The sequence below is a fragment of the Phycodurus eques genome, chromosome 13 (genome assembly GCF_024500275.1).
Source record: "Phycodurus eques isolate BA_2022a chromosome 13, UOR_Pequ_1.1, whole genome shotgun sequence".
In the NCBI taxonomy this organism is placed as follows: domain Eukaryota; kingdom Metazoa; phylum Chordata; class Actinopteri; order Syngnathiformes; family Syngnathidae; genus Phycodurus; species Phycodurus eques.
Genome location: NC_084537.1, coordinates 16,840,302 through 16,850,986, shown reverse-complemented (window position 1 = coordinate 16,850,986; position 10,685 = coordinate 16,840,302). Strand labels below are relative to the sequence as shown.

The 10,685-nt window shown below is 39.8% G+C and overlaps 1 protein-coding gene across 2 annotated transcripts in view; it reads left to right on the top strand.

The window, feature by feature from the left end:
* The window catches only part of pigk (phosphatidylinositol glycan anchor biosynthesis, class K), a 79,853-nt gene that overhangs the window by 59,909 nt on the left and 9,259 nt on the right, over positions 1-10,685 (top strand). The window contains exon 11 of one of the 2 annotated variants that reach the window (XM_061693516.1): positions 10,178-10,467. The exons of the other annotated variant lie outside the window; for it this stretch is intronic. Within the exon in view, the coding sequence (XP_061549500.1) occupies positions 10,178-10,198 (21 nt within the window). The 3' untranslated portion in view covers positions 10,199-10,467. Of the gene's footprint in view, positions 1-10,177; positions 10,468-10,685 lie in introns of those variants that run through there. 2 annotated transcript variants of the gene reach the window in all.

Here is a 10,685-nt window from a genome sequence, read left to right as displayed (position 1 = left end):
TCCAGTACTGAGTAAATACAGGGACCGTATCACCGATACAATTACCGGTAATTTTTAATAATTAAAGTGAATTTTTTTTTTGGGGGTGATCACTGGTACAGAAAGTATCGTCGATACTGTTACCAAAACATTTTAAAAATTAAGGCGAATGTATCATCAAATTGCTAGATTTGAATGGATTTTCATTACCTTTAAGTTTTTTTTGTTTTTTTTTTGTAATCCAAGAGGACAGCATTGCTGATTTGGACAGCATTGCTGATACAGAGACCAATACATTTTAATAATGGGGAAGGAAAGATTATAGCATCACCAATGCCAATATTTTGTAAAAAAGAGGGCAGACAAATCATCAAATTGTTAAGTCAGATTGATTTCTATGACCTTTAAGTGTCCTTGTGATCCAATAACGACGAAATACATACACAGTACAGCATCACCAATACCAATTTAATAATGGTGGATGTGTCATGAAATTGCAAAATCCGATTGAATTTTTGTGACCTTTCAGTGTTGTTCTGATCCAATACCAAATAAATATAGGCATAGTTTCGCTGATACTGATACTTTTTGATAATTAAGGCGGCTGTATGATAAAATACTATCACTGATACCGATATTATGCCATAGACCAATCAAATCACAATACTGAAACCAATACTTTTTCATGAGTAATGTGGCTGCATCATACAATTGCTCAACCTGAATGAATTTTCATGACCTTTAAGTGATAACGACGGTATCGCTGACCGTATCAAAGATAACAGTATTTTCAATAATGAAAGTGGATGTGTCATTAATTGTCAAATCTGAATGAATTTTCAAGACTTGTAAGGCTTTTTATGATAATATACAAGGCAAATACAGGGCGACTAGCGGGAATACTTTTTGATAATGGTGGATGTCTCATCAAATTGCCAAATCTGAATTAATTTTCATGACCTTGACATGTTTTTATGATCTGAGTGGGGCAGTTTCACCTACAGTTTCATAGCGACAAAGTTTTTAATAATGGTGGATGTGTCACCAAATTCTTGAATCTGAATTAATTTGCATGACCTTTAAAGGCGTAGTTTGCAATGTTGTAACTGCTATTGATTTATATGTAGGCTCCCTGCACTAATCCCTCCCCCTTCTCGAGTCTCTAACCAAAGCCTCACTAACATGCACAAGCTCAATTTAAAAAAATGGCCATTCATAATGAGTGATTATGAAAGTGCGTCGTCGTGATAAATATGCACAGAGCTCGCAAATTCAGTTTCAACAAAATGGCGGCTCTAGCAATACTAAGGTAGCGTATCCCTGAAAATAAACTGATGTTACCTACACATGTTACATCGATAGCATGACTTACAGTAAGGCCTCGCTGCATCGCGGTTCACTTATTGTGGAGTCAGTGCATTGCAGAATTGATGATCAGGATAGTGCAGTTACTCACCTGGACATCTTTGGGTCATTTAGCATTACTGGCTATTTGACTATAATGTGGCAGCAATGAGTAAAAGAAGGACAAATAGACTCTTTTACTTTGCAGAAAAAGAAACCTTACTGAGCAATTTCAACTCACACAATTGGTAAGTTACCAAGTTGCTTAATAATGCCGTAAACAGGACCGGCATATGCCGCTGGTTAACACGCAGCCACAGTGAGTGTTTCAAGAAATAAATTCACACACTCATAGCAATGTGGAAAAATATGGAACTGGTTTGGCCAACAATATGGAATAAATGCAAGTAAAGAGCAACGTTTAGCTTGATTTTCTCCAACCTGTTGTTAAAAAGAGCACAGCAAGAAATTCTGGGACGCATCAGCAAGCAGCATGATGCTTTGCGCAGCTTACAACACCGAGACAATCGCATTGCCTAATGGTTTAGCCAGGAAATCGCCTGTCTTTCACACATCCACATAGGTTGACTTTCATGTAAGTCAAGCAGAGCATACCTGCCTTTTAAAGGTATGTGCTTGTGTAGAGTGTGTGGCTGGTGACCTCAAGTGGACAAATGAATAACTGCACCTCCAAACTATCACAGATAGACATTGCATTGCATATATGCAACTTTAACATGTATATAAATATTCAGTCAAGAATTGTTCGCTACTTTGGAGACTTCGTCTGTTGCGGGGTTTTCTGGAACGTAACCCCCATGATAAGCAAGGGATTACTGTACAGTATTCGTAATGGAGTGTTACTATAAAACTAAATGTCATCAGTTTGAAGTTTTATTTTTGGAATGTACAATCAATTAAATGTCCAAAAGTGGTGATAAACATACGTGTCGAGGAGAAATGTTTCTAATTCCGTGTCGCTTCTGAATTCCCTCTGATGCCTGAGGTCCCTCCTCCTTTGAGTAGTTTTCGGATACCAAGTTGATATAGGAACAGTAGCACCAGTACAGTCATAGATATACTGGCCTACGATTGCAACTGCCAACAGTGCATTGGGGGCGGAAACCAGAACTAAAGTATCACAACATCGGTGTCGATTGTTGTAGCGAATAACAAAACCAACGTTGGTATCAAAATTTTATCAGTCCAGCCACTGCTACTCTTATCTGATCCTTATTTGTTTGGTTTATAGTGATTGTGCCACTTGTTGTTGTTGTGGCGCTGTTGTTATTGCGTTAATGATTTGCTGCCAGCGTTTCCATGATATGTAGCGCACCAGCCTCCATTAAAGTCAAAGCATTCTTCTAAAAAAAAAAAAAAAAAAAAAAATCTCATGTCTGAACTGATACGGCAAATATTTGCTGCGCCAAAGCTTTTAGGTGAACTCTCCCCATTGGCACCCTGCAAATGATTCACCGTGTGTTTAAAGTTTAGCATAAATAATAGACATTTCATCATTTTTCTCCAAACATGGTTCAATGGCCTTCAGCAGAAATCTGCAGTGAGGCCAAAGCAGACAAAGTGGGGGGCGGTGGGTGGCGGGTGGTCGGCGGGGCATCCACGTGGTGCTTTTTAGGTCGGCCATCAGTACAGCACACACACACACACACACACACACACGCGCGCGCACACACACGCTCACACACACACACAGTAAATACCACGATTGTGAATTCTGACAATAATAGAAATCATTTTTGTTGACATGTTTACTGCAAAATTTTTTCCCCATAGGAAATCAGGAAAATGCAAATGATCCATTCCAGGGTCAAACCGTCTCCATCGTAAAACATTTATGAACTGTACGGTGAAGGATTTAAATACAGCGGAACCTCCGAAGCAGCACATGAGCGTTGACTTCCAAGTTGTTTGCATTTTGAATTTCCCATAGGAAATCATTTCAAGTCAGTTAATCCATTCCAGGGTCAAACTGCGGCTATCATAAAACTACAGTCACATTTTAATAATTCCTAACTGCCACACACGTGTAAAGACATTTGCCAATGTAAAATGAAACTAAAGTAAATGCAAACTATTGGGGAATCACTAGTACCCTTATGAGCTGGCCTCACCCAAAATAAACAAAATTTACTTTCAAATGTATTTTATTATTATTACCATTGAAATGATACATTAATACAGATTAATCGGTTCCAGGATCAAATTGTGAAAGTCACAAGACCTTTATTAACTGCACAGGCAATGGTTTAATGTGAAAATAAACATCTTAATTTCACACAATGCAGAAAAGAGTGTTGTTAGCAACCGTGCTAGATTTGAAAGATGAAATTATTATTACACTGCCCCAAGGTGGACAATGGACGCACACCACAAGGAGCAGCCCAATGTCCATTGAATTGAAACCAGAAAATACGGCAAAAAAAGGTTTAATGTCTTTACATTCTACTTAATTAAGTCATAGATGTATGATTTTATAAAGTACAATATTATTATTGTGCTATTTTTCTTCCAAAAGAAAAAAAAAACACATGACTACAAACATTTTTGTTGTTTTGGGTGGAGGCTGGAAAGGATCCACGGTATTTCCATTCATTGCAATGGGGTAAGAATATTTGCGATACAAGTGTTTTGAGTTACGAGCGCGGTCACGGAACAAATTAAACTCATTATCTCAAGGCACCACTGTATAAAAGTAGGAAAAGATCTCCTGCGGTTATGTGTCATTGTTAGCCATTGTGCTTTCCGCTATATGCTATGTTACATTAGCATCTTCTTTGTCAAATAAATGTGTTTATGTAGCGTAATTGCTATTCAATTAATTGTATCAATCACGTAGTACTCTAAGCAGCCAGACTCTTTTTTGACGTGGCATTAAATTCCATTTCCTGTCCATGGTTATCACCCTTTTCCTTATTGGCAGCTTCAAACCCAACAAATCCACAGTGGAGCTGCTTTATACGTCACCCCCTCTGGTGATGTGTATAATCTACTTATGGAATTCAAAGAAGAAGAAAAAAGACACACACACACACAAGAAAGGTAATAATCCACATCAGAGTCACCAGGGTACGGTGTGGAATAACATGGTGGGAGGTTGGGAGGCAAACAAATAAACAACAAGGAGAGGACATGATGGAAAGGTGGCCATGTGGGACAAATAATGAGAGCTGTATTCATTTAACACTAGGTTTATTCATTGTTGTATAAAACATTTTGAAGTTTGGGATTCAAGCCTGGGTTAGGGTTTTGAGCCATTGTTGGCGTTTGAAATTCGGTTTTTAAGACAGGGATAGGGCTTTAATTCAGGGTTTTCAACTAGGGTTAGGGTATCAAATGAGGGTTTGAAGTTTGGGCTACAGTTAGGTTTTCAAACTAAGTTTTCTGGGTTATGGTTTCAAAATCGGGTCCATCCATCCATCTATCCATCCATCCATTTTCTACCGCTTATCCGAGGTTGGGTCGCGGGGGCAGTAGCTTGAGCAGGGACGCCCAGACTTCCCTCTCCCCAGCCACTTCATCCAGCTCGTCCGGGGGGAACAATCTCCATTTGAACAATGTTATTATTATTATTATTATTATTATTGAATTTCAAATCTGTTGTGGTGACATGTACAAAGACTAAATCATGAAAACTATCATTATTTTCTTGTATGTGCAGTAATCCCAGCTACGCTTCACTGCTGATTTAGTGGACTTTTCCCAGCCTGTCGGAAGGACCTTGACAAGAACATTTTGTATTCCTTTTTTGGTCGTCCTTTCCATAATTAGAGCGTACGTCCAATTCATCCTGGTCATTACCCCGCGGGCGCTGTGACAAATGACGAGGGCGCCCCATTTCATCTCTGCTTAGCTGCTCGGGCTGACAAGCAAGTCGAACGTGGTCCGCTTATTCACGCCGTATGTGTTTACCGCTTTCAAGGCAACTTTTTATGAAACTATCGTCGAAATATGTTTTGATGCTTCTTTTTTAGAGCACAGGTATAGCACATCGCAGTATTTTTTTACATTACTGTAACAAACACCGCTAAACACAAAGAGGAACAAGTACAGCACCAAGCAGACCCTCAGAATGCAGTTTTCTGAACAAGCTGCGTTCACTACTAAACATCGGGCTGCCGCCTCCCAATCGCAAACAAGCCTCGGGTAGGGTTTCAAACTAGGGTTAAGGTTTCAAATTAAGGTTTCAAGCCAGAGTTAGTGTTTCAATGTTGGGTTTCAATTTAGGATTTCAAACCAGGGTCAATGATTTAAAGTAAGTTTTCAAATTAAGGTTTCAAAACAGGGTTAGGGTTTCAAATTAAGATTTCAAGCCAGTGTTTAGTGTTTCAAATTAGGGTTTCAAGCCAGGGTTAGGATTTTAAGATGGGATTTCAAAGCAGGGTTTTAAGATATAAATTGGATTTCAAACTATAGTTAAGGTTTGAAGCCTTGGTTAGAGTTTTAAGACAGGATTTGGTTTCCAAACTTGGGTATCAAGTTAAGGTTTCAAGCCTAGGTTATGGTTTCAAGCTGGACAAAAGAGTATCTGAGCAACCGTGTTGTGGAACATTTCCATGACAGTAAATGAAAAATATTGCTAAAATGTCTTCTTCAAATATGTAAGAATATTGAGCTTGTGTCAGCTGTTCAAATTTAGTGAAGGCGCGGTTGTTCAATTTGATGGACGTGGCCTTTAAAAGGTCGTAAAATGTTTAAAAACCCGGCTTTAATAGGCACGTCATGTCCTTTTTGTTTTCCTTCGCATTTGATTAGAAAAAAAAACAAAACAGAAAAACAATACTGTTACCCATAATCCCTCACTTCACCCGTCACTCTGTCGCATCCAGTGAGTCCCTTTTCTGCATGTACCTGCCATCATGTTTTTTTTTTTTTTACTCATGACTCACAGTGGATTCATCTCTCATGCATAAGAATAGCAGCAGGCTGGCACGCCATTCGGAGGAAGTGTCAACAGGTCAATTAGGACCCACCCCGCGTTTGATTTTATTTATTTATTTGTTTTGTTTTTTTACACCCATCAACAATTGCAATTATGAAACTCCATGACAGCAGGCAGTGAGCCATTGATTTGCTTCTTATATTTGTTGACGAGTTGGGAGAAGCCTTGATGGAAGAGGGAACGGCCGCGGCGCCAGCAGCAGCGTTGCCAATGTAGCCTTTTTTTTTTTTTTTCCCCCCAAGAGGCCATACAAGCGGGCTGCGCTCGCCATTAACGTGACGGCTAACTGCAGGTGTGATTTATAGCGGCCAAATATGAGCCTCTCACTACCCCATCACCAAAAAAAATTGCATTGAAAAGGGGTGTCTGATAAAAAAACAAACAGTATCTCCACTTTATGATGGTCTCCACAGAATCAGGTTCTCCTACATGTTATGACCCGATGTTTTTACTACTTTTCAGACCACCACTTTTCCGCCAAAGATAGTAAAAAGCAGTTTTATAACGTAATGTTTCTAACAAGTACCTCCATATCTTCGTATCTCCATTCGCCACATGAACTTCTCTTCAAAACGCACAGTTACCCGTCATCAGACCAACAATTTCTTTTCCCACAAAAAAGTTCAAAGTAGCGAAACGACCGATGAAAACATGTTTTATTTATGTTTTTTTTAACAAGTGCCTCCACTGGCTGCCGGAACTGTCCCTAAAACACATACTTCCTCTTCTGAACAACAGAACTTTTGCGTTTTATAACATCGTGTTTTTAACAAGTATATCCATTGGCCATTAGAACTGTGTTTCAAAACACACACTTCCTTCTCAGAACGCTACGTTTTCTGCAAAAAGGTCAAACGTGGCTAGCAAACAATTAAAACATGCTTTTAACAAGGATCTTCTAAATAAAACCAACATCGAGAACTGCATACAAGCCACTTATGTAGTCGCTCATGCTAAATTCTCCACAGCGTTTTGCCTCTTCTGTTCTTCTTTTTCAATGCATTTGGCTCCATTTATCCATTTTCGTGCCAATGCGAGACACAGTAATTTTTATAGGTCATTTCAGGCGCAGCACACAATGACTTTTAAGCCTCCCCAAAATGTAAAAAGCTGCATTATTCCTCTTGTGTGACATCCAATCCCCGTGTAAACCTCCCCAAACGTCGACGTCCTCCATTCCATTCCGCCTAATGGGAATTCACATTTGGCGTGCCTAAGTGCCCTTAAAAGCGCTGCTCTAATGCGGCGCCACTCGCAGCCGCCTTCCTTCCATTTATTTCATTCACAGTCACGCTGATGCGCAGAAAATTCCTCTCAGATGCTTATGTGTGTGCAGGGAGATTTACATTTTGTGTCCAAAGTCATTTCAGCGTTGAGTGACTTCTCCTAATGACGCCGTAACTCGTCCTTAGGGCCACGGTCACGTGTGGGCCGGCCGGCTTTTTCTCCTTCTTTGGTGACACGGGTTACAACTGATTAACTCCATAAATGTGATTGTTTATCTGGCTTTATGATGTGACTGTTTGGCTGCATTTTTTTTATATTGACTTCTCTCAGCAGGTGCCAAATTTAAGCACCTAATAATTCAAGTGTACTGCAGTCACATTTGAACGAGTCCGCTTTATGACACAGTGGAGAAAGGACAGTGAGATCTGCCAGGAACACAGTCAGATTCACGCTGATAAAAAGGATGCAAAAGAAGTTTATAAGGATAACTTGCCTACAGATAAAACAACATTAGTTTGTGTTAATATTCACATTGGACCACTACACTGTCTTAAATATTAAATGTGCATTTAAATGAGAAAAAAAAAATAACAACAAGGATGGGGGTGCACCATCATCTATGCACCAAAACTAAAAAAAAAAAAATACATGGCGTACGCCTGTCATGCTTACTACTGTGTTTACTTGCCAACTTGAGGCAAACTATTCCGCAGCACCACCTAGCAGGAAAAGGTCAGGAAAATCTGGCAGGAACACAGTCAGGCAAAGTCATATTGTTTTTTGTCCTTGTTGCCAGGCAGAATTTGCAGGGCACCATCAGTAGGAAAGACACACACTAGGACACTGGTGTCAAACTAATTTTTGGTTTCCGTCAGAGGGTCGTTATGACTGTGACTCAACATATTATTAATTTTATTTATATATATATATATATATATATATATATATATATATATATATATATGTTGGTATAGATTCTAGCAGAAATCATGAAAGTTGACGCACATGATTTGGTTTCGCGGGCCACATAAAATGATGGGGAGAGCCGGATTTGGACCGCGGGCCTTGAGTTTGACCTATGTGCACAAGGAAGTGACTACAAAAACAACACTATGATGAGATGTCAATTTTATTTTTTTGTCATTGGACACTCTGTATTAATTCCAAAATATGTATTGAGATGAATGAAAATAGCTTTTCCCCCGTTGTTTGAAAGCAGAAAACACCACTGAGGTACTGATACGTTTGATTGATTTGATTAAAGATATTAGTTTTGCAGTTGTGTTGCTGCTCTGTATTCAATATAAAATCCGCATTGGGACAAAACGTTTGAGACAAATAATTTTGGGTGATCCCCGACAACATCAAGATGCCCAAAGATGGTAAAAGCGGCAAGATGAGCATGAGTGTTAAAAAAATAATCTAAATAAATAAACTCATGGCTGAGGCACAAAACAGAAGGAAAGTCAGCACCAACAACCACAACATGAAGCGTTTGAAGTACACGGTACTCAAGCCTTCCTCCAATACACGGCTGACGGATAAACGCTCACGAGTGAGCGATTCCAGCATCGTGAATGGATGGGCTGAATGCTGTCCTCAACAGACCACCTCACACAAATGAGGACGCGATCAATCGACTACCACAGGTAAAGATCAATCTTGATTTAAACAATCTGCCTGGAGTAGAGAAAGCCATCCACCAAATGTCAAATGACAAAGCTCCGGGAGCTCATGCAATCCCAGCGAAAGACAACAAGCACACTGGGCCAAAACTGCGCTAAGTGGTCGCTTGACATGTGGCAAGCGCACCCTAATTTGAAAATGATTACTTGACTAAGTGTTTTGGTTGTTGACCGGGTCTCCATGCCAACGACACACACACAGCCTGTTGGAAAGGCCCTAAGTTAATATGTCGTTGGGGAAAATATATTAATAAGCGGTCTTGTTCGTGTGGTTTGTGCCTGGGCACTGACAACTAAATCCATGTGTACCGGATTATACATTTCTTTTGTCTGTGTTTATCGATCACAAAGTGAGCAGTGACACAAGTATACTGTAAGTGCCTTTTTTTTATTTTTTTTTTGGCAGTAGCCATTACCTGTTGCAGCAGAATGCATGAATAGAGTTTTTTAGTTTGTGAAAGCTAGGCGTATCCATCGCCAAGTAAGCCACTTCCGAGACCGGAAGTGGTTCAGATTTCTTTTAGAAAGCGCATAATACAGAAAGTGTTGAGTACATTTTGCTAACAGTGTTTTTCATAGATATCGTTTGTTAGTGTTGGATACTATTTGATTATTTTGTATTATTTATCATGTTTGGGTTGATTTACTCATCTGTATTTGGTTATTCTTTCCTATCTTTAAAAAAAACACACGCACACACATTCTTGTGTGGTTCTTTGTGCTTATATTTGAAAAGAAAAATGTTAACCCTGTCCTGATATATTTGTTTTGGTTTCGTGACAGGGGTCATGTTTTAAAAATGATTTATTTCATGTCAAAATGAAATTACATTTTATTTTAGTTTGTATTTTTGTTGTTGTTGCTGTTGTTTTGTTTTGAGTATTACCATATCATTGGATGTAGCCTGACCAACTTCGATAAATGGACCTGAATTTCTTTGAGGTGGCCTTTTAAAATTGATATTTCAATACATCTGACCTAGGGGCTAATCTACTACCTGTAAGGGAGAAACACGTCACCACTGTAACAGTGTTCGTGCCACGCCAGCTGCAGGAGAAATACCAGGAACAAAACATCAACTTCAACACCACTTTCGCTTACCTGACCCCAGACTTCGACACTGACAGTCAAAATGGACCGACGGTAAACGGACACGAATTGCCTGCTGTGGGCCTAGGCAGTACCCTCTCTCACAGTGTGCACATCGACGACGAGGTGGACAGCAGAATCACCGAGTCCAGCTCTGCCTCCGGTCGGCTGCGATCATCAGCGTAGAACCGCAGAAGCCTCTCGACGAAGCTGATCGCCTTTGTCCTTACGACATTACTCGATGTGAGACCTGGATCTTTCAGCCAGAGGAACGCAAGGAAATCAAGCGCTTCCATCTCACCTGTTGCTCAGAGTAAAATAGCAGGTCCAAGTCCCTGTTACAGAGATCCTTGAACAGTCCCACCATGCTTCTTCAGTCTCAGTTCCACCAGGTGGGCCAT